The sequence below is a fragment of the Arvicanthis niloticus genome, chromosome 8, assembly GCF_011762505.2.
Source record: "Arvicanthis niloticus isolate mArvNil1 chromosome 8, mArvNil1.pat.X, whole genome shotgun sequence".
NCBI classification, from domain to species: domain Eukaryota; kingdom Metazoa; phylum Chordata; class Mammalia; order Rodentia; family Muridae; genus Arvicanthis; species Arvicanthis niloticus.
The window spans coordinates 81,935,309-81,960,302 of NC_047665.1; the positions used below are offsets into that span (position 1 = coordinate 81,935,309).

Sequence of the window (24,994 nt, forward strand, 5' to 3'; positions counted from 1 at the left end):
ACAAAATAGTAAGTCGATCACTCCTTTGGCTAGGTTTACTCCAAGCTAGTTTTAAAAGGCTATTGGGGATGGGCTTGTTTCCCTGATTTCTTTCTCAGTCTGTTTTTGGTATATAGGAAGGCTGTGGATTTTATAAACTGTTACTTTGCTCGGAGTGCTTATCGGATGTATGAATTCCCTGGAATCTTCTGTTCTTGCTCCTTCCTCTCTCTGATCTTTGTGTTGTGAGCCGACTTGCTGCATACATAGTTTGAGGAAGCCAAGGCCGAGATAACCCTGATGATCCTCCCTTTTAATTCACAGTGCTGAGAGGCATTTGGGGACAAAGGGAGGCTAGGACACCTTGTAGGCTCTGCTGTATAGGGTCCAGAGACAATAACTTCTTGTGAAACACTGTTCCTGAAGACCCTGAATCTAGATGCTGGCTGCAAGCCTGCTGTGGCATTGTGGTGTCAAGGTTGCGGGACACCACCTCCCCACATCTCCATCCCAACTCTTGACGTATTTTCATGCAGCCACCAGCACTGCATTGGGCCTGGCAGACGTAAGTCCTGACTGGAGGTTGTGTGCCTGAGGCACTCGAGAGAGCAGGAGCTGCAAGGACCTTCATTCCCTGGCTTCCAGTGATGGCAAACCTCAGGTGACCCTTTTTGCTTCCCCTGAAGTCTCTAGAGTCTAAGACCCCAGCCCTGTCAGCTCTTTGAGGCACATGCCCCTCCTGAACTCCCCCAACCCCATCATCCTGAGTATGCTTTCCTGGAGGCCTCTAGGTCTCCCACATGGTATTCTGTAGGTCAGCCAGTCAGGCATGCAGAAGGGTTTGTGGTGCTAATACCCAGGACTTTTCAAGTTTCTCTGCCTCAGCTCTCCGTCTGCAGATCCCTCTATACTCTACCCCACTGAAGGTCTGCACGTTGACTCTGGGCACCACAGGGAGTTGAGGATGGGGAAAACGTGCTTTGGTTGTATCCTCTCAGCCTCCCTGTACCTTGTTCATGGAGTGTCGTCCCACCTTTCCTGAATCTCTCCCTGCCCAGTGCCTAATTTCATCCTGCTGTGATGTGTCCTGTGGGTGGGAGGATTTGTGGGAGTCCTGGAGCTGGGGCACTCGGTGGAACTGGGTAGAGCTACAGCCTTCTTCATCCCAGGTTCTCTGGGAGAACACCTGTAATGGATGTTCTTTGCCACAGGCCTCTAGAAGGTTCTGAAGCAACTTTCTAGTCCTTGTGACTCAAGGGGCCACCATGTTTTCCCTGTCATTGTCTCTTTTCCTTACAGCAACCATCGTTCCTGGAGGAGAATCATGGCTATCTTCTTCCTGCCACTTGTCTTATCAGGTTTTGCTCCTCGATCAGAGGAGGTGTTTAAGTCTCCTGCCAGGTTGGTGTGAGTAGGGAGCGGGAAGCATTGTCCCATTTCCTGGGGAAAATAAGGGGCACAAGCAGAAGGACCAGTGTGTCCTTCTGACAGGAACCTTGCTGCCACAGAAGTCTGCAGCAAATTCTGCTTACCCCTCTTCTTTATTCCCTCCAATCTAGGTTCAGCTGGTCTCGTTTGCCCCCCTCCGAGCTGAAGAACAGATCTGTAGGACTTAGCACTAAAACCAATGCTCAGGGCCAAGCATATTTCACCCTGGAAGGTCACAAGTTTATGATAGTTGCAGGCTCCATACACTACTTCCGGGTGCCTAGGGAGTATTGGAAGGATCGCTTGTTGAAGCTGCAGGCCTGTGGATTCAACACTGTCACTACGTGAGTACCCCCACTTCAGCCTTCACAACATGTATCCTGACAGACATTTGCAGACTGGCAAAGTTGGGGTTCTGTTTTTTTGAGAGCAAGATAAGAAGACTTAGCCCTAGAGTAGTCATTCCCAGCATGTCTTTTTACATTTGTGTCCAGTTGCCACTTAGTTTATCATACTTAGTTTGCTCTTCAATCAAAGCGTGATAAGAGGATGGGTACGTTTTCAGCAAATGCCATTGGGTCACTTATGAGCCACTAGCCCTAGTGACATGCTGAAGGCATATATCCCTCACTTTCTTTTTCTCTTCTTTTCTCCCTTTTTCCATTTGTTCCTCTTTCTCATCTTCCTCTTTTTCCTCTTCCTCTTCTGGGGTTTCTACTTCTTTATTATATTTTTGATTAATTAGAGAAGTCTGTTATTTGCATGACCAACCCATGAAGTTCTATTAAGAAACATCAATAAAAAGATAATTTCAGTCATGTGAAACTCAATCTCTAATGTATGGAAAGAGAAAGAATGCAAAAATTATCAGCAAAATGCCACGTAGTATATGAAGCTTTGCATCTATAATAAATATTAATGATATGAATGTGAGAATTTTTAACTTCACATTGCCTTTTTAATTCTTCATTTGTCATCATGGGTTATAGTATATTGAATATTTTAAAAAAAGAAAGTCCCCTCTTTAGTTGACTTCATATAGCCACACACTGTTTATTCATCTATCCCACAGGACCAGAGCAAAACAACACAGCTTGAGCATCTGAGACCCTTCCTCTTGTGTGTCTTCCACCATGCTTTGGTGGCAAAGCTTAACCCCTACTTATCGAAACCAACCGAAGGAAATGTGAAGCTGAGAAACAGCAAGCTGATGCATGGCTCACTTAACGCACCAATGATTTAATCAGAAATAATTGAGTTTCTCTAGTTTTTGCAATGCAGGTGATAAAAACTTTGCACACACTAGCAAGCAATCTGCTGCTGGGTTACAATCCCAGCCTGTAATTATTGAGTTTTATTAAAAACTATTAGTGGCACCATATTTTTTTCCACTCTTCTCTTGAAGTGGTGATTTACATTTACAATTTTGCTGCTGGTTAGTCACCTAGAGTCCTTGACTAAACTCCAGTTATATGACAAACACAGGTGTACATGCATCCATTGACTAGTAGACTCAGTTTAGTAGAGGTCTATTATAAATATGTTGATATATGGTTATAACTGAGATTGATTTAAATATTATTTGTGCCCTTATACATACTTCATCTCAGACTTATAAATAAGGTCATAGAGTGAATCTTTGTCTACTCTTTGAAAATGATTTCTACAGATTTACTTTTACAGTGAGTGCTCATTAAGATTTGCCTATAAGATCCTGTGATGTAATCTATGACTATGAGGTGATGATTCAGAGACCTTTGGTAATTATGAAATCACGTCTTCTCTTTCTCCCGAGTGTATTCCATCTGTCTATGTCTTTTTCTTTCTGTTATATTTTGACTTATTCAGACTAAAATTTTTCCATTTTTCTGTCCTGTACTTACCAGAAGTTATACATTATATTGTGTAATTGGGTCATTTTTTTCCTTTTTAAATCTCATTTTTGTGCTTTTTAGTCTTCTTAAACAAGCAGTTTGCACCCTTGTTGATCACTTCTGTCTATTAGCTTTTCTGTTTCACAATTTCTGAGTTCCACACAAATCCCCATGTCCTTTTCATTTGGCTTAATCTCTCCTCTCCTTACACATTCTTTTCTTCTCAGTTGAATATGCTGCTTTAAAAGACATTTACTTTCAAATATTTTATAAATTTTGTCATACTTTTCTTCTTTTTCAGTGTTTTTAAAAAAATTGTATTGGATATTTTATTTATTTACAGTACAGGTATCATCTCCTTTCCCCCATTTCCCTTCCCTAGAACCCCCTATCCTATACTCCCTCTTCCTTTATGCTTTTATACCATTTTGATTACATGCATGTATTAAGGTCAGTTCTAGGTTGAGGGTCTAGCAATACAATAGATGCAAATAGTTGAGGAACAGGCAATACAATAAACACAAATAGTAAAAAAAAAAAAAAAAAGCAAGGCATTAAACCCAATTACATGAACACTCCTGTGATCACAATTTCTAAAGGCTTATCTGGATGACCAAAGTATCTGAGCCTACTTCCCTATCCTAGCCCAAGGTCGTTTTCGTGTCTGAGGCCTACTTCCTTGTTCTAGCCTAACATTTAGATTCCTGTCTGAAATTACTTCTTTGTTCTAGACTAATATGTAGATTCCTGCCTGAGATTACTTCTTTGTTGTAGCCTATGATTTGGAATACTTCTTTGTTCCAGTCTAATGTCAGATTCCTGCTTGAAGCCTCCTTCCTCGTCCTTGGCCAATGTCATCTTCCTGCCAAGCAGCCCCAAAGACTCTACACCTCTCCCCCATTTTATTTTATTAACAAGACTGAGCCTGTCTTAGATCATTCTGACAAGAATGACTTCCTTACTCATCATGGAATATGCATTATCAAAAGCAATGCACTTCTGTTTTAGGTTGGTAAGGCTCTGTGCAGAATCTCATCCGTCGTCTTGCCAGCCTGTTAATTTAATAACTCTATCTGGGGGTCCATTTTTAGGTTCCAGCTATGTACTTTGGCTGCCAACCTGTTGAGGTTGTTAAATATACGCTTTAACATGAAGGGCAAGATAAAATTATTCCCAGGACAAGAAGGGCTAGCCTAATCAAGCTATATATGCCATTCCTGAGGTTTGACCAAAATGGAAATACTGACCTCAGGCCATGGATAATTTTATTGGCATTATCTGTAGCATCAAAGATCAACAGAGCAGCATTCTTTAAATTGATAGTCTTACTATACAAAGTTAACACACCCAGAGAGGTGTTAGGATTATGCCAAATATCCTACAGGTGTCTTCAAACTTTTTTCTAATTATAATGACAATCATTGTGAATTTCACAAGTAACACTACTCCAATGATATTTGTCATGACACTTGGGATAGCTCCTAACTCTTGAACCCTGAACCTCCTTCAGATAATTTGAATGGGTTATAGAGCATCATTCATTGTTCCAGACACCTATATAAATCCTTTTGTTTACTTAATACATTAGTAACATTTTTTTGCTAGATGGTTAACAAAAATAGATATCTTAACTCCTTGTGTCAATGCTATTGCAGAAGCAGCGGTGCTAGCAATTAATGCAATTAAAGCTGTTATGCCAGCAATAATCAAGTCCACTACCCTCTTGCTTCTGCTTAAAGCCTAACTCACTTCTTCCAGCACTTTCAAGCTTTTATCAGAGAATCAAGGTTTTCTAATACTCAGGGTAGTGAGACGAAAGCTGGTTGATAGACCCCCACAACAGACATGCCAGGTTTCAACACACTAACATATTTGGAAATTATACATTCAATGCAACTTACAATAAATGCTGCAGAAGAGACAAAACCAATTTTAGCTTGACAATTAAAGGAGACTTAAAACATGCACTAGCCCTTGTTTGAAATCCAGATCCTGTCCCAACTTTATCTTTTGCTATTGTAACATCATAGTGAGCTACAGCTAACTTCCAAATATGTCTCTGACAAAGTTTAGATCCAGTCTTCCAAAAGTAGACTGTTATTTCCCATATTGGATTGATTTCTAGACCAGTACATGATTGAGTCCTAATAGCTTGTCACTTTAAAGAAGAATACAAGAGACATAATAACTCTTTTTGATTCTCTATCTCACTAGGTCTAAAAACTTGAGGCAAGGCAGCTTTGTCCCATCTGAGATATAGTCAAGCAAAGGTGGGTCAGGAACATGTGTTTAATACAGATCCCCGGTCACCCTGGTTAGCACTCACAGCAAACTCACAGGTTGGCATCATTCTTTGTCTCAGCAACTGTTGGCATCAGTATGTCTCACCAATCTTTTTAAAGTTCCATGGGCCTCTTCCACAATACTTTGTCTTTGAGGATTATATGAAATCCCTGTAATAAATTGTTGAAAAAAGTCTCAACTGCTCAACTACAATTGCCAGACCCATTATCTGTTTTTTATTGGATATTTTATTTACCTTTTAATATTATCTCCTCTCCCATCCCCCCCCAAAACTCCTTATCCCATCCCTCTCCTCCTATTTCTATGAGGGTGTGCTCCCACCATCCTCCCATTCCTGCCTCCCTGCTCTCAAATTCCTCAACACTAGGGAATCTAGACTTTCAGAGACCAAGGCCCTCTACTTCCACTGATGCCTGACAAGGCCACCCTCAACTACCTATACAGGTGGAGCCATGAGACCCTTTGTGTTCTCAGGCTGGAGGTTTAGACCCTGGGAGCTCTGGCTGAGTATTTTGATACTCCTTCTAAGAAGGACCAAAGCACCCATACTTTGATCTTTCCTCTTCTCCTTGAGTTTCATGTAGTCTATGTGTTCTATCTTAGGTATTATGAGTTTTAGGTTTAATATCCACTTATGAGTGAATACATACCATGTGTGTTCTTTTGTGATTGGGTTACCTCACTCAGGATGATATTTTCCAGTTTTATCTATTTGCCTAAGAATTTCATTAACTCATTGTTTTTAATAGCTGAGTAGTACTCCATTGTGTAAATGTATCACATTTTCTGTATCCACTCCTCTGTCGAAGGACATCTGGTTTTTTTCCAGCTTCTGGCTATTATAAATAAGGCTGCTATGAACAAAGTGGTGCATGTATCCCTGTTATATGTTGGAGCATCTTTTGGGTATATGCCCAGGAGTGGTATAGTTGGATCCTCAGCTAACACTATCTTCAATTTTCTGTGGTACCACCAGACTGCTTTTCATAGTAGTTGTACCACCTTACAATCCCATCAACAGTGGAGGAGTATTCCTCTTTCTCCACATTCTCACCTATGTTTTTTATTTTAGTCATTCTGACTGGGGTGAGGTGGAATCTGAGGGTTGTTTTGATTTGCATTACCCTGATGACTAAGGATGTTGAACACTCCTTTAGGTGCTTCTCAACCATTCTAGTTTCCTCAGTTGAGAATGCTTTGGTTAGCTCTGTATCCCATTTTTTAATCAGATTATTTGATTGTCTAGAGTCTAGTTTCTTCAGTTCTTTGTATACCTTCGATATTAGCCTTCTATCAGATGTAGGATTGGTAAAGATCTTTTCCCAATATGTTGGTTGCCACTTTGTCCTACTGATGGTGTCCTTTGCTTTAAGGAAGCTTTGCAATTTTATGAGGTCCCATTTGTCAATTCTTGATCTTAAAGCATAAGCCATTGGTGTTTTGTTCAGGAAAATTTCCCCTGTGCCCATGTGTTCAAGGGTTTTCCTCATTTTCTCTTCTATTAGTTTTAGTTTATCTGGTTTTATGTGGACGTTCTTGATCCACTTGGACTTGAGCTTTGTACAAGGACATAAGTATGGATCAATTTGTATTCTTCTACATGCTGACCTCCATCCAGTTGAACCAGCACCATTTGTTGAAAATGCTGTCTTTTTTCCAGTGGATGGTTTTAGCCCCTTTGTCAAAGATCAAGTGATCATAGGTATGGGGGGTTCATTTCTGGGTCTTCTATTATATTCCATTGATCCTCCTGCCTGTCTCTGTTCCAATATCATGCAGTTTTTAAATCACTATTGCTTTGTAGTACAGCTTGAAATTAGGGATGGTGATTCCCCCAGAAGGTCTTTTATTGTTGAGAGTAGTTTTCTCTCTCCTGTTTTTTTTGTTATTTCAAATGAATTTTAAGGATTGCTCTTTCTATCTCTGTGAAGAATTGAGTGGAAATTTTGATGGAGATTGAGTTAAATCTGTAGATTGCTCTCAGCAAGATAGCCATTTTTACTATATTGATCCTTCCAATCCATGAGCATGGGAAATCTTTCCATCTTCTGGGATCTGCTTCGATTTTTTTCTTCAGTGACTTGAAGTTCTTGTCATACAGGTCTTTCACTTGCTTGGTTAGATTCACACCAAGGTTTTTTATTATTATTATTATTTGTGACTATTGTGAAGGGTGTCATTTCCCTAATTTCTTTCTCAGACTCTTTATCTTTTGAGTAGAGGAAGGCTACTGATTTGTTTGAGTTAATTTTATATCCAGCCACTTTGCTAATGTTGTTTATAAGGTTTAGGAGTTCTCTGGTGGAAGTTTTGGAGTCACTTAAGTATACTATCATATCATCTGCAAATAGTGAAATTTTGACTTCTTTCTTTCCAAGTTTTATCCATTTGACCTCCTTTTGTTGCCTAATTACTCTGGCTAGGACTTCCAGGACTATATTGAATAGGTAGGTAGACAGTGGACAGCCTTGTCTAGTCCCTGATTTTAGTGGGATTGCTTCAAGTTTCTCTCCATTTAGTTTGATGTTGGCTACTGGCTTGCTGTATATTGTTTTTACTATGTTTAGGTATGGCCTTGGATTCCTGATCTTTCCAAGTCTTTAATCATGAAGGGATGTTGAGTTTTGTCAAATGCTTTCTCAGCATCTAGTGATATGATCATGTGCTTTTTTTTCTTTGAGTTTGTTTATATAGTGGATTACATTGATGAATTTCTGCATATTGAACTAACTCTGTATTCCTGGGATAAAGACTACTTGATCATGATGGATAATTGTTTTGATGTGTTCTTTGATTCGGTTTGTGAGAATTTTATTGAGTATTTTTGCATCAATATTCATAAGCGAGATTGGTCTAAAGTTCACTTTCTTCATTGGGTCTTTGTGTGGTTTAAGTATGAGCATAATTGTGGCTTTATAGAATGAATTAGGTAGTGTTCCTTCTGTTTCTATTTTGTGGAACAGTTTATAGAGAATTGGTATTAAGTCTTCTTTGAAGGTCTGACAGAACTCTGTACTAAAATCATCTGGTTCCGGACTTTTTTGATGGGGAGACTTTTAATGACTGCTTCTATTTCTTTCGCAGTTATGAGACTGTTTAGATGGTTATCTGCTCCTGATTTAACACTGGTATCTGGTATTTGTCTAGAAAATTGTCTATTTCATCCATATTTTTTAATTTTGTTGACTATCGGTTTTTTGTAGTAGGAACTGGTGATTTTTTTTTTGAATTTCCTTGGTTTCTGTTGTTTATGTCACCATTTTAAGTTCTGATTTTATTAATTTGGATACTGTCTGCCCTCAGACTAGTCTGGCTAAGGATTTATCTATCTTGTTGTTGTTTTCAAAGAACCATCTCCTGGTTTTATTGATTCTTTGTATAGTTCTTTTAGTTTCTACTTGATTGATTTCAGCCCTGGCTTTCATTATTTCCCCACCATCTACTCCTCTTGGGTGTATTTGATTCCTTTTTTTCTAGAGCTTTCAGGTGTGCTGTCAAGCTGCTAGTGTATGCTCTCTTCAGTTTCTTTTTGTAAGCACTTAGATTTATGAGCTTTCCTCTTAGCACTTCTTTCATTGTGTCCCATAAATTTTGGTATGATGTGTTTTTATTTTCATTAAATTCTAAAATATCTTTAATTTTTTTCTTTATTTCTTCCCTGACCACATTATCATTGAGGAGAGTGTTGTTCAGTTTCCATGTGAATGTGGGCTTTCCATTGTTTTTGTCATTATTGAAGACCAACATTTTCCATGGTGGTCTGATAGGATTTATGAGATTATTTCAATTTTTTTGTATATGTTGAGGCCCATTTTGTGACCAATTATATGGTGTATTTTGGAGAAGGTACCATGAGGTGCTGAGAATAAGGTATATTCTTTTGTTTTAGGGTGAAATATTCTATAAATATCTATTAAATCCATTTGGTTCATAACTTCTGTTAGTTTCATTGTATCTCTGTTTAGTTTCTGTTTTTATAATCTGTCCATTGCTGAGAGTGGGGTGTTGAAGTCTCCCACTATTATTGTGTGAGGTGCAATGTGTGCTTTGAGGTTTAGTAAAATTTCTTTTATGAAAGTGGGTGGTCTTGCATTTGGCGCATAGATGTTCAGAATTGAGAGTTTATGTTGGTTGACTTTTCCTTTGACAAGTACTAAGTGTCCTTCCTTATCCTTTTTGATAGTTTTAAGTTATAAGTCGATTTTATTCGCTATTAGAATGGCTACTGGAGCTTGTTTCTTAGGACCATTTGCTTGAAATTTTGTTTTCTAGCCTTTTACTCTAAGGAAGTATCTTTCTTTATCACTGAGGTGGGTTTCCTGTATGCAGCAAAATGCTGGGTCCTGTTTACGGATCCAGTCTGTTAGTCTATGAGTTTTTACTGTGGAATTGAGTCTATTGATGTTAAGAGATATTAAGGGGAGGAGATTGTTGCTTCCTGTTATTTTTGTTATTAGAGGTGGAATTATCTTTTTGTGGCTATCTTCTTTTGGATTTGTTGGAAGAGGATTACTTTCTTGCTCTTTCTGGGGTATAATTTCCCTCCTTCTATTGGAGCTTTCTCGCTATTATCCTTTGTAATGCTGGGTTTGTGGAAAGATATTGTATGAATTTAGTTTTGTCATGGAATATTTTGGTTTCTCAATCTATGGTAATTGAGAGTTTTGCTGGGTATAGTAGTCTGGGCTGGCATTTGTGATCTCTTAGAATCTGTATGACATCTGTCCAGGACCTTCTCACTTTTATAGTGTCTGGTGAGAAGTCTGGTGTAATTCTGATAGGCCTGCCTTTATATGTTACTTGGCCTTTTTTCCTTACTGCATTTAATATTCTTTCTTTGTTTTGTGCATTTGATGTTTTGATTATTATGTGATGGGAGGTATTTCTTTTCTGGTCTAGTCTATTTGGCATTCTGTAGGCTTCTTGTGTGTTTATCATCATCTTGTTCTTTAGGTCAGGGAAGTTTTCTTCTATAATTTTGTTGAAGATATTTATTGGCCCTTTAAGTTTGGAATCTTCATTCTCTTCTATACCTATTATCCTTAGGTTTGGTCTTCTCATTGTGTCCTGGATTTCCTGGATGTTTTGTGTTAAGAACTTTTTACATTTTGTGTTTTCTTTGACATTTGTGTCAATATTTTCTATGGTATCTTCTGCCCCTGAGATTCTCTCTTCTATCTCTTGTGTTCTGTTAGTGATGCTTGTGTCTATGACTCCTAATTTTTTTCCTTAGTTTTCTATCTCCAGGGTAGTCTCCCTTTGTGATTTCTTTATTGTTTCTACTTCCATTTTTATGTCCTGGATGGTTTTGTTCAATTCCTTCACCTGTTTGGTTGTATTCTCTTGTAATTCTTTAAGGGATTTTTGTGTTTCCTTTTTAAGGGCTTCTATCTGTTTACCTGTGTTCTCCTCAAATTCTTTGAGAGTGTTATTTATGTCCTTTTTAAAGTCCTTTGTCATCATACTTAGAAGCGATTTTAAATCTGAATCTTGTTTTCCTAGTAATATGGGGGAATCCAGGACTTTCTTGTGTGGGAGAACTAGGTTCTAATGATGCCAAGTACCCTGTGTTGCTGATGCTTATGTTCTTGTGCTTGCCTTTTGCCATCTGTATCTCCTTAGTGCTACCTGTGGTGTCTCTGACTGGAGTGTTTTTTCCTATTATCTTGGTTGTGTTAGAACTGTTTGGGGTAGGTGTTGCTGCTGGGGTTAGAGCTGAGGCCCAAGATTTGCTCAGTGCTTGGGTGCAGACTGGAAGGAACCAGTGCTCTGGGCCAGGAGTGACTTCCTGGGTCCTAGTGGGTCCCAGTTACTCCCTGTTTGGGGCGGGTGTTGCTGTCTACTTACCTAAGATACTGAAGGTGTTAGAGCTCTTGGGAGCCCCTCTTCCTCTGGGTTTTGTGACATTAGGTGCAGAGGTACTGCCAGGGATCTGCTCAGTGCTTGGGCACAGACCAGAAGGTATACTTTTCTTCTTGACCCATTAGCTACTTTGGAGAGAAGTTTTATTTGTTTATCCTTATCCTTACCTTTTTTCTTTCTTTCTTTCTTTCTTTCTTTCTTTCTTTTTTTTTTTTTTTTTTTTTTTTTTCTGTCGTCTTCTAATTTTGTTGCCCTGTGGAACTTTTGGAATGTAATGAAATTTACTTTGATAGTCTCTGTTGATCGTTTTCAGTTGCATTTTCGAAACAGGATGTAGTCAGGTATGGTATGGCTATAGTTCCAGAACACTGCGGGCAAAGGATGGTGAGTTGGACGCCATCTTGGGCTATAGAGGATACTGAAACTTAGTCTCAACAAACCTCCATATAAATTTGTTGGTTTTTAGATTCTTTGTGTATTTATTATATCTTGTTGTATGTGTGTGTTTGTGTACACGGTGCATATTTGTGTATGTGTATGCATGTGCACATGTGCCATAGTGCATGCATGAATGTCAGAGATAGCCTTGGGTACAAGTCCTCATCTTCTACCTTATTTGAGACAGGAGTCTCATTCTCTTTTCACTGTGTGTGCCATGATAAGTGGCCCATGTGTTTCTGGAACTTTTTCTGTCCCCTCCCCTGTAGGACCATAGTGATTAAAGTTGCTTGAGCTACACATGTTGCTTTTATATTCATGGGTTCTGGAGATTTTCACTGGTCCTCACACTTGCTTTCCCTGCCATCTCCACACAGATCCTGTTGTTTAGTTGTCTATTGAGATCGACATCCTTATCATTCCTTTGCTGTTCGTTGTCTTTGTTTCTTAGGCATTTCATTCCTCCAGTTCTGGCTGTAAAGCTGATTCATCCATCTTCTCCTGCAGACATCTCTTCTCCTCTTTACTCAATGTTATGTTATTAAGAGGTTAGAAAGTCATGATAGTGTATTTGCTGGATGGATCTTTCCTCTCCATTTTTATTTCTGGCCATATCTATTCACAAATTTAGAATATATTTGCTTGTTATTAGTTGGAGGAACAATTTTTTTCTTTTTAGAGGGCTGACATTTTATTAAAGATGTTGGTTCTAACAACTTTTCTCTTTTTTTTCCCTTTTTAAAAATTGGTTATAAAATTTACATTTCAAATTTTATCTCGTTACCCCATTCCCCCCACCACCCAGGAATCCCTTATCCCATCCCCCCTCCTTTTGCATTTATGAGGGTGTGATTTTCCTGTTTCGATGATGCTGTTTCCATTAACATAAACTGTTGGAGGAACAATTTTATTTTATCTATATATATTTTTTATATTTTCCCCTTCATCTTCCTTAGTCACATATAAGGCAATTGTGACTTTCATTGTGTTCTCACAAGTTACAACTATAAATATTGCTATTTGTATTATTTTCAACAGACCAACTTTTTCATTCCTCTATCTTAAATTCAGTCAGTCCCAATATCATGCAACACTTCTATCACTCCAACTGTCCCACTGCACAAAAACTCTGTGTTTAAAAATCAGAGCTTGGCAAATTAGGTTAAGAGCACTATACTCCAAACTGTGTCATTGATACACACAGAGTCACATCATAAGAACAAATCTTGAACATGTCTTTTGATGTGGGGTACACATAGCCCTATGGGTGCCGGCCCTGGATGGCTCTCTCCTTGCTGAGGTTGAAAGGCTGGACTGTCATTTATCCTATTGGTTTGTAGACACTATTTGACTATTCTTATTTTAATTAATTCTTAGAAATAATTATTAAGAGTTTTATACATCTTATTATGTTTTTCTATTCTCTTTATGTGCTTGCTAATTATTTTAAAGAGTAGGTTTGTGAGAGAAAAATATATAAACCTATAATTGGCATATTGAAGCATAGTTGGATAATAGGGAAAACATGGATCTATCAGTATAGCAGAGGCTAATTTTCACTGGAAACATCAACTCACTGCAACACAAAGGCACACTGGAGCTTGGTCTGGTCACCATATGAATAAGGGGGATATGATGCTTATTGTACCTCTCTGTCCCCTCTTCCAGCTACATCCCATGGAACCTCCATGAACAAGAGAAGGGGAAATTTGACTTCTCCGAGATCCTGGACCTGGAGTATGTGGTCTTTCTGCACTCCAAATTTGGATATTCTCTAGCCATGGCTTTTCATTTTGCAGCTTCTGATTCCCCATTTCACTGAAGTTAGGGATCTAAGATACCAGATGCTACAAGACTAGAGGAGACGATACACCTGCGTTGGAATTGGGGTTGCCTCATGTTAGTAAGGCTGATGCTGGGGATAGAGCCCCTGTACCCAATGTGATCCCTCTAGTAGGGCTCTGGGAATTGTTGTGATGCTGGGAGCTAGTGCAAACCCAGCTCACAGGGTCTCTGGCCTCCTACCTGTTGCAGAGATTCCACAGCTGTTATGCTAATGGTTTTTAATTAGTGTGTTATGCAGTTTTTCTCTTTACCTAGCTAGCTCCCAAATAATTGAGACTAAGACTAGATTTATTTCTATAGCTTTAAGGGTGTAATAGTTGAGTATTACTTTTTTTTTTTTAACCCTGTAAACTAATCTGGCTACCTCTCAGTCAAAATACCTTTGATACTTGAATTTTAGTACTGACCTGGCTCTCAGGCCTTCAGATGTTTTCTCTATACCCTCTATAATCAACCTTTTTGGACCATCCAAATAGGGGCTGACTTTGTTTCTCTTTATAGGGCATATGTTTTGCTGGCTGAGACTATTGGGCTGTGGGTAATTCTTCGACCAGGGCCATACATCTGTGCTGAAGTTGACCTGGGTGGATTACCTAGGTGAGCTACCCCAGAGTCCATGTTGTGACTTAGTACGGTGTTTTACTCTGCAGTAAATAATTTTTCAACCTAGTGAGTATAGCTGTCACTGTCACTGGTTGTCCTGAATTGAACTCTGTACTTCCTGCCCTGTCAGTGGAATGATGTCTAGAGTAGTGGGGGAGGTTTGGATGCCTCTGCCATCCTGATTTCCAGAAGCATACTTGTGATGTGGATTTTGGTGCATTGCATATGTGTCGATTAAGACCAGTACAAAGACAGATGTAGCCATACAGGACTTGTCATCTTGTTGCTCCACAGAAAAGATATAATGCACATCTGCCTTCTTTTTATGAGCTGAAAGAAAGGGACTCGAGGCTCTAGAGGAATATGATGACAAGTACTGTGTTCCTTCTAGAGACCTCAGATGTGTCTCTGGCTGAAGGCAGGTGACCTTTTTCTACACACTGAGATCTCAGCTCATTCTCTGTCTTCTTTCTTTTTTGGCTTTTTTTTTTTTTTTTTTTTTTTTTTTTTTTTTTATCATGACACCTACTCTTAGCTCAATAGATAGAGGCACAGGGTCCTCTTCTGTCATCCTTCTCAAAGACTGGACACTTGCCCTTCTAGGTTCTGCTTTAAGGTGAGCCTCATTGCTCCTAAGGTCAGAAAATAAAACAAAACAAAACTTTTCTTTAAGATAGGCTCTGTCACAACTAGGTGATGCATAGAAAAAATCATGAGCTTAAATTACAGGAGTATTGGGGAAGTTACTGCTTGGATGTCTTCAGGAGCCTGGCCTTTCTCTCCCCAGTTCATTGGCCTGTGAACTACTATTCTTCCTGAAGTCTTAGGTATTCGAGGAAAATGTGACCCTGTGCCTGAGGAGTAGAGACTATTCGAAGGGCTAAGGATCATATTCTAAAGAGCTGACGGGAAGCATGGAAAAAAGCTAAGACTTGGAAGCATTGCCAGGGTCAGTCTCTCAGCCAGACTTACTAGAGCTGGGAAGATCTAAATTGCCTTGAGATGGGGATGGCCTGTTTCCTGGTTTGCCTCACACATGTCTGGAGTTTTTGAGGACATTGTGAAAAGCCCATATGATACAGTTTGAATATCCTGGTGCTATGGTCATTGAGTAGACGGAGAGACATCTAAGCTATAGGTGGCTCTGAACAGAGACATCTGCTGTGCTCAGCTGGCCAGACCCATCCTCCCTCCTGCTTCCTGTTTCACATACTAATGTTTGCTTCTTGTTCCTAGCTGGCTTCTGCGCAATCCTGAGACAGATCTGAGAACAACCAACAAGAACTTTATTGAGGCTGTTGACAAGTATTTTGATCATCTGATTCCCAAAATACTTCCTCTCCAGGTGAAAATGTCCCTTCTAAATTCAACAACAAAACAAAACAAAACAAAACAAACAAACAACAGGCAGGGGAGTGTTGTAGAAAATGAAAGCACTTTATTAGCAGGGTTAGAAAAATCATATTCTGAAGTTAGCAGAGTATTAGCATTGTATCATAGGCGGCATGATAGCATCTTAGAGGGAGAGTTTCCAATTTTAAAGAACAGGGGAATTTATAACTATTATAAGTTTTATTGTTTTGTGTTAGGAGGTGTCAGGTGAGCTTCATACTAAGTGATGAGCTTGACCTATGTCAAGAGTCACAAGGCAGGAAAACCCTAAGGTAAGATTGTAATTTAGACTGCCACAACATTTTATTCTCTGTCTCAGAGAGTGCAAGAAAGCTTGGACAGATTTCTGATGGGGGGGGGGTCTGCAAGATGATATGATTGAACATACTCTTTGGAGAAATACTTGTGGCTCACCATTGAACAGGCAATTCCCAGTCACTCTAGGCTACCAAATGAATTTTCTTACAAGTTAGATCTAGACCTTCAAGTTACGTATAGAATCTTGGATTGGTCCTTGTGGCTTTACCCCAGACCTTCTAAAAAAAGACATCACATGAGACAGGGATAATACAAAAGGCTGCTCCAGTTGTCTGTATGTACCAGATACCTGCTAAGTTCACTGATCAGTTCATTGACAATGGCTACTCTAAATTACTCCTGTTATTTTAATTGATAAATTCTGGGGAAAATGAAATGAAATGGAGTGTGTGTGTGTGTGTGTGTGTGTGTGTGTGTGTGTGTATTTTGGTAAAATAAAATTTTTCTCATGCACCACACTAATTTATTTGTCCTTTTAGAAGACAAGCATTTTTCTTAGCCACACTTGTATATACTCCCCTCAAATTTTCATGTTCTTTTAACACAAAACACAGAACTCCCTGTAGGCATTTTCTTGTCATTTGAGAAACCATATCTGAAAATTGCCGCTCTTCTTGATCACTGCACAGTGTTGCACAGTAGAATAGACTACATGCTTTTGTCCTATTCATGGATATTGGAAAATTTCAGTTTTACTATATAATACATGATGTGGTTGATTTCATGCATCAGTTTGTGTCTATGTGATTATTGTTTCTGGTTTGGTATCTCCCAGTGGATACCAAACACAGACACTGTGCACTTTCATTCTTTACAGGATATCTGATACTTGGAGAAAGTGATGTCTTTCATTTTCAATAGTCAGCCTTCAGCACAGACTGGGGCATGATAAGAATGTCCTTGTATAATGCCACACAGTTTGTAAGACACCAATTGTTCAGTTTTTGTAGTATTCTTTGGTTTGATAAGTAAAATATAAGTGTCTCCTAAAAATATGATTGCGAGTTAAATAATAAACTTCTTGATATAGCCTGAGACAAGAAAGATAACAAATTCTCAAGAATTTTCCAAAAAGGTGTTTGAAAATGTCGTCCTTGCAGCTGAGGATGAGATTCTGATGATTTATGCAGCCATCTGTTTTCTTCCTGGATATTGATAACACCCAGTTAGTTCTTACTGAGCACAGGTTCTGTGCAGCTTCCATGGTGATGGGAAAATGGAAATCGGTCTGTGTAGAAGGAAAAGAGGAAGGTACATAAAAGAGAGGGAGGTGTATGAAGTACCTGCTCATAGGAGTTGTGGGAGTGGATAGGAAGTCTATGTGATGGATTAGGTGGGAAAGTGGGTAGTAAGTTTGGAGTTGGAGATGTGGAAGTAAGTTTGCGGGTTTGAGAGCTCATAGCTAATGAATATGAGGAATAGAAAATAAGCTCTTGCTCCTATAACCATAAAACATTGTGAAAGGTAAGACACCTTCAGGAGTGTATGTGCCTAAAGATGAATGAAGGTGCTTGTCTCCAGCTTATGAGAAAACACCATGTCAGTTCTGGTCTCTTTATTAGCATCCCAGACTCCAGGCTTTTGCTCCAATAGAAAGATTGTTCTTCAACTGTCATGTGTTTGCTTCTCAGTACCGCCATGGTGGTCCTGTTATTGCTGTCCAAGTAGAGAACGAATATGGTTCATTTAAAAAGGATGAGAAGTACATGGGTTACATAACAAAGGTAAGGACAATTGCTTTGAATCTATACTTTTATGTCTTCTTCTTAATGTTGTGCTCTTCTAAAATGCATATGTGATTGCCAGCCTTGTGGGTGGTATGTGACTTTTCTTGGAGAGATGTGAACAAACTCCTTAAAATACTGATGACAGAATGAAGAAATGATTCCACCCAAAGCTAGCTTAACGAATCAGTGAGTTTATTGGCATTTCCCATAAAAGCATGGGAGGTTCAAAGATAGCTGCATCACGGAAAAGCCAGACAGTGTTATCTTTGGAACTTGCCACATGACTTGCAGGTAATTTGACCTATGATAGTCTCTCCTCCACAGTAGGTATTACTGCTTGTTGGGAATCTCCCATTTCAGGAGCTTTCTGATCCATCTAAATTTTGTTTACTTCCAACACAGAAACTGGGAATGAATGGCCTGAATTCAGTCATTGTCATTCAGCTAATAGTACTTTTTCTTGATTTTTTTTTTTTAAAAAGGTACTGAGCTGGGTGTGGTCATGTACACGTGTAGGAGGCAGAGGCAGGAGGATCAAGAGCTCAAGAGCATCTTCAGCTGCAGAGCAAGTTCAAGGGCAGCTTAGGCTATAGAAAACCCTATCTTAAACAACAATAACAACACTAACAGTTACCACTTAACTTCCTGTCTGTAATTGTGTGTTGCTATGTGAACATAATAGGTACACAGGGAAGACCTCATGCTTTCTGAGCCATCTGTCTGACTTCCAGGCCGTATGATCCAAGCAGAGCTTTCAGAATATAGCTCCCCCTTGCTACAGATATAGTAGTATTTCTTATTTCTGTTGATAGAATCCATATAGAGTTCAAGCTTAAGAAGTTGAATGGTACTCTTAGGACCCAACAGGGTTAGCCGCTCCCTGATAGCAATTCAGAATTTGAGACCACCAGACGTAATAATTTAAAATATAAAAACCTAGTTTATCTACAGCAATGTTGTGGCAACAGCCTTCTTTACAAATCTGAGAATTCCTGCAAAAGTAGAAGATGGGTGCTGGAGTTTTTAAAGGCACAAACCACAGTTGTCTCAATACTTGGGATTTTCTGCTATATGAAGTATCATGATTTTGTTTTTGTTTTATTCTTTTCCTGAGCAAGCACTGGTTAAGTGAGATTACAGAAGCAGAACGAACATCTTGTAAATATTGTAGGATAACAATTACACAATAAAGGGAAGGGAGAATAATTTTAGGAAGCAAGCCAAGTGGCTCTGAGATCAGTCTCTTCATTAAATTGCTGTCAGGACTTGCCTGTTGACAGGGCTGACCTCAGGGCCATGTTCTAACATCTTGTGGTCAACAATCCTATGGCTAAGAGTAAGATCCTGCTGACTCTTAGGTTTTTCTCTTTTTCTTTCTTTCTTTCTTTCTTTCTTTCTTTCTTTCTTTCTTTCTTTCCTATTCTCTCTCTCTCTCTCTCTCTCTCTCTCTCTCTCTCTCTCTCTTCCTCTCTCTCTCTCCCTCTCAACATATTAGTTTGAGACTCAGTTTTTAACCATTGCAATACCACCAAATGTTTCCCATCTTTTCTCTCTTTTTGTTGTAATTACATACTTCCATTGTATGGCCGTTGAGAAACTCACCTTTCATTTACCATGGATGTCAGGGCCCATAGGTCTCCACTTCTTTAGTGAAACAACTGGAACTACATCAAACCGAGCCTAACACAACAATTTCTTCATTGCTTAAGTGGTAGATGGTCATTCTACATTCAAGCCTTTCTGTGTTAGTCAATTTCCCACTGCTCCAACAGATACCTTATATACAATTAAACAGTCATATGCATTATGAAACCTATTATTCTGTATAATAAATATATACCAACCAAAAAAAATTATTTCAGGATACCTGAAATAATTAACCTATAAGCAGAATAGATTTACCTTGATTCATAGCTTTGTAATTTCAGACCATGATTGGTTATCTCTAGTGGGATTTGTGTTGAAAGACAATGCGAATCACCACACGAGTCTAGGAAGAATCAAATGACTTACCTCCTGATCTGGTAGTGCAAGGAAAGTGAAAGAAACTGGACCACCACCAGTCTCCTTTCAGAACATACCTCCAATGGCCTAAAGCCTCTCCACTTTCTAAAGTATCTACTGTCTCCCACAAGCATCAATCTTTTTTTCATATTGCACATTTGGGAGACATTGCATATACATGTTTTGTAGTTCACACTATTGGCATCTGAACCAAACTGTCTTTATTATCCAAGTTTACATTATCTGTTCTTTGCCATGGGAGAAAGAAAAGTGGGTTCATACTATTCGTTTTCTTAACAGGCTCTGCTGAAGAGAGGGATTGAAGAGCTCCTCTTGACCTCAGATGATACGAATGGAATTCAGATGGGCTCTGTCAAAGGAGGTACTGGTTTATAGTCATTTTATAGGACAACCAAGGCTCTTAGCCAGCCAGTAGAAACAGTAAACAGGTATCAAAGAGAATCAGATGCATATATGATCCTCTTTCTCGTGTCAATTGAAGTAGATCCCAGAGATTTGATATGATACAAAATGAGGTTCAACATTGAAGCCCAGAGTTCCAACACCCACATGTGTCATTTCCCCCCCTCCTTGAACAGGGCATTGATAGAGCTCTTTATTCTGAGTACTTCTTTTAATTCTTAAAGTAATTTCTATAGATAGGGATCTAGACTGGTGCAGGACATGGTTTAGATCCCCGCACATCCCATCATCATGGATAGTGACACAGGGAACAATAGGATGGATGTAAATGACACATACTATAGCTAATTTCTCAGTTCTGGCATCATAAATTTTTATCTATGTCTATTCTGCTTATAGGTTAATTGTTTCAGGTATCCTTTACTTTTTGGTTGGCATATATTTATTATACAGGATAGTAGGTTTCATCATGACTTTTTATATATGCATATGACTATTTAATTGTATGTAAGGTATCTGTTGGAGCAGTGGGAAATTGACTAACACAGAAAGGCTTTAAGGTAGACACTTAGCAGATCCCAAAGAATTTAGCTGAACCCCCAAATGGTAATAGTATGGGAAAATGCCAAGATATGAGCATTCAGTTGGGCTCAGGGCTTATCATAAGGTGATCTTTAGTGCGTACTGGTAACTATTGTGACCTGCTGTCGTTTTGGGGGGTCGGGGATAGCTCTGCTCCTATTACCATACCCTGGAAAGTCTTATGTTTTTCAAAATGGGTTACAAACAGTATCTTGTTACCACTTTTACTTATCCTGTCTGCCCACCACCCCAAGTTCCTGATGATCCTTGTCGCAATGTCTCAGAAGTTTCTCTCCTTCTCTACAGCTCTGGCTACTATCAATGTGCATTCATTTATTAAGGATTCCTTTATTAAGCTTCATAAAATGCAGGTAAGATTTTAAGCAACATAGAGTTTTGTCTGTCTTTTCTCAAGATCTTTCTATCTATAAAATTGATGTTAAAGAACACAGGAGGTATGATATGGATATAACCACGTCACCCTGAACCTTGTTGGGGTTCAAAGCCACTCGGTAAGAAATGGTAAAAAGAAACTTTCTTCTATTGTCTCCACTGATGGGTTATGTCAATGAGATTACTCTGAAAAGCATGAGAGGGCTTATGCCAGACGAGAAATGAATATATCAGAGGGAGCAAATGGTGTCCTTCCACCCAGAGAACACAGTTAGTGAATTTGCCAGTGGCAAGCTCATCATCATCTGTTGTTGCTTTTTTACTAGGATGTTGGGATTCTGTGCTTGTTGCCATACTGAAAACCCAGAAGAGATATTGATGGATTATGGGTATATTCAAGAATTGGAAGGAACTGGGTGTATTAAGGACCAATCTTGAAGAGGGTAGATTTTTCTGTCTCAAACCCTCCGTTTGGAGGAACAAGGTGCCTTAGTTGGGGTTTCTGTTGCTGTTATGAAACACTATGACCAAGGCAACTTGGGAAAAAAAGTATTTACTTCTGATCACACTTTCAGGTGACAGTCTATCATTTAAGGAAATTAAGGCAAGAACTCAAAGTAGGACTGTGGAGGCAGCTGATGCAGAGATCATGGAGGGGTTCTTCTTACTGGCTTGTTCTCCATGGCTTGCTCAGCCTGCTTTCTTAGAACCCAGAACCACCAGCCCCGGAATGGCACCACCCACAATGCCCTCCCCCATCAATCACTAATTAAATAAGTGCCTTAAAGCTGGATCTTATGGAGTCATTCTCTCAGTTGAGGTTTTTCTCTTTTCCGATAACTCTAGCTTGTGTCAAACTGACATACGACTAGCCAGCACACAAGGTTAGATGGATGTTAAAGACTTTTGTAAAATACTAGGCAGAAAATTACTGCAGTCGGTGGAATCTTAATGTGCATCTCTCCTCTTTCTTTGAAAGTGGAATTGGGTAGGTATTTGTTTTGAATATGGTCTCTTTCATTTTGTTCTGAAAGTCAAAGTTTATCAGGATCTCCCAAGGGTAGGATCCTCCATTTTTTACTTTAGATGAAAAGATGTTCTCTCTCTCTCTCTCTCTCTCTCTCTCTCTCTCTCTCTGAAACATTTATGTTAGCTGAGCATGGGGGAGATAACTTATATCCATTATCTATCTTATCTTTGAAATGAATACACAAGATTCTCCTTCAGCATGCGGGTCCAGTAAGGATCTGAGGAGAGGCTAAATGTGTCTTTCTCTGGTGAGGTTTACTTTATTCTGTAGTGATAAATCCAAAACTTTATACTTTATTTGTGATAATGTCAATGAGGGGTTAGTACTTAGTAGTATAATATAGAGACCTTTCTACTTTTCCTTTTTATAAAATGTGTGTGTGTTTATGTGTATATGTATGTGTGTGTTAGAGAGTAAGAGAGAGGAGGAGAGGAAGAAAGAGAGGGAGGGATGGAGACAGACAGAGAGAGAAAGAGAGAGAATGTATCACAGTGCATGTGTGGAGGTCAGAAGACATCTTTGTGGAATGAATTCTTTCCTTTCACCTTTACCTGGGTTCTGGTGATAGAACTAAGGTCATCAGGCTTGTGTGACAAGTCCTTTTACCCACTGAGCCATCTCCCTGGTCCCCTGTTTATTTTTTAGCCAGTTGTTGGATTGTACTTTGTACTTTCCAAGGTTTCTATCAGCATCTTTTCTTGTGGGTGAAAGGATGGAATGGCCCATCCTTTGGATGTGAAAACCCACAGAGTGCAGACTAATAAGAAGAGCTCAGCATCTGAGTTAATTGCTATACATCCTGTTTAATCCCAGCTTCACCTGATAACCTAACAAGTGGAACAATTATCAAAGAGACTAGAAAGTCCTTTTCTTTTATATACAACTTTAAAACAACTTAGGTGTTCTTTGAGGTGTCATACTCATTCAGATCTGAACCATAAGTAAAGCTTAGTGGCTATTTTGAAAAGATTAGACAGTATCTTTTTTTAAAACTAAAGTTCAATTTGTCTTTATTTACATTTGACTATTTTGCTATTGTTGTGAATTATCTATGTGTGATACTTACAGAGACTAGAATAGGGTGGCAGATTCCCAAGAACTGGAATGGTTGTGGACTGCCATGGAGGTGCTAGAAAACAAACCCCAGTCCTTTGCAAGAACAGTCAGTGCTTTCAACTGTAGAGCCATCTCTCCAGCCCCACCAGTGTCTTATTAAGCAGATGGCTCATCGTTTCCATTGCTCCAAAATACAGTCTGTACAAATAGCATTTGATGGAATGGTCCACACTGAGAATCAGGATGCCCACGAAGAGTATAATCTTTAGGTTGTTTAGAAATCTTTACTCACCATTTAAGCAACTTCAGAAACAAATGATTGCTCTTAACTACCTGAGTAGAGCTTGGTCTTCAAACCTGAAAGGAATTTCCTTGAGCAAGATGTAGTTATCATGGCTGTATCCTCAGTTCTAGTAGGCTATCCCACCAGCCTGAACCCTTGTCTTTTCCCATTCATTTGTTGGCATCCAGGATCTTCTTTTTTCTTTCAACTATATTGTATTGATGGAAAAGAAGCCCCACAGCAGACAGCCTCTGAGACTTCCCAAGTCTTCTGCTAAAATCTCACCAAAGATAGTACAGGAGTTTTAATACATTTTATTTATTTATTTATTTATTTATTTATTTATTTATTTAATATGTATACATATTTTTATTGGTTATTTTATTTATTTTCATTTCAAATGTTGTCTCCCTTCCAGAAATCATCTGTCCCACTCCCCTTCCCCCATGCCTCTATGAGGGTGCTTCCCCTCCCACCTACTCCCACCTCACCGCTCTAGCATCCCCTTATACTGGGCATCAAGTCTCCACAGGACTGGGGGCCTTCCCTTCCATTGATGTACCATAAGGCAATCCTCTGCTACATATGCATCTAGAGCCATGGGTCCCTCCACGTGTACTCTTTGGTTGGTGATTTACTTGCTAGGAGCTCTGGGGAGTCTGGTTAGTTGATATTGTTGTTCTTTCTATAGGGTTGCAAACTTCTTCACCTCCTTCAGTCCTTCCCCTAACTCTTCTATTGGGGTCCCCATGCTCAGTCTGATGGTTGGCTGTAATTACTAGTCATTTTGATGTGTCAATAATTATTTTATTACCATAAAAGGCATAATTCATAAAGATATAAAAATTTAAAATCTTTACATACTTTATTAGCAAAAGTTACAAAATAAGTACTATTAGATATAAAAATTATATGAATATGAGAGTATTTGTATGAAAACAGGAGAATCTCCGAATTGGGCAAAGGAGGAATACCTTGCTGGCATTCTCCCTCACTGGATCTTTTTGTTCTGCTCTGTTTTTCTTTGTTACACTGAATGTTTGACTTGCTTTGTTTATAGAATGATAAGCCCATTATGATTATGGAATACTGGACTGGCTGGTATGACTCATGGGGGAGTAAACACAATGAGAAAAGTGCAAATGGTAAGTGAATCATTGGTTTTGACTCAGTCCGGAAGGCCTTATGCCATGGATCATTCACTCAGCCTTCTGCTTATTGACATTCCCGTGCAGACATGATTATCCATCTAACCTTTGCTAATTATAAGCACTGACTGTATTCGTGTGCACACATTGTATGATACCTACCCTATAGTACTCTTACAGTTAAACAAAACAAACAGATTGTTAGAAATCAAAACATCACTGTACAGTTCATATTTCTCAGGATGTGTGCTGCAGGGAAACAGGTGCAGCCAGAACCAGGATAGGAAATAGTTTGACGTTCCTAC

General features: G+C 39.1%; 1 protein-coding gene across 1 annotated transcript in view; it reads left to right on the top strand.

Annotated features, from left to right (window-relative positions):
- Window positions 1-513: 513 nt before the first annotated feature.
- Glb1l3 (galactosidase beta 1 like 3) overlaps window positions 514-24,994 on the top strand; it is a 39,770-nt gene continuing 15,289 nt past the window's right edge. The window contains exons 1-10 of the mRNA XM_034510540.2: window positions 514-640; window positions 1,279-1,380; window positions 1,539-1,751; window positions 13,554-13,622; window positions 14,232-14,327; window positions 15,570-15,678; window positions 17,675-17,767; window positions 20,075-20,156; window positions 21,086-21,150; window positions 24,602-24,686. Coding sequence (XP_034366431.1) covers window positions 627-640; window positions 1,279-1,380; window positions 1,539-1,751; window positions 13,554-13,622; window positions 14,232-14,327; window positions 15,570-15,678; window positions 17,675-17,767; window positions 20,075-20,156; window positions 21,086-21,150; window positions 24,602-24,686 — 928 coding nt within the window. The 5' untranslated portion in view covers window positions 514-626. The remainder of the gene's footprint in view (window positions 641-1,278; window positions 1,381-1,538; window positions 1,752-13,553; window positions 13,623-14,231; window positions 14,328-15,569; window positions 15,679-17,674; window positions 17,768-20,074; window positions 20,157-21,085; window positions 21,151-24,601; window positions 24,687-24,994) is intronic.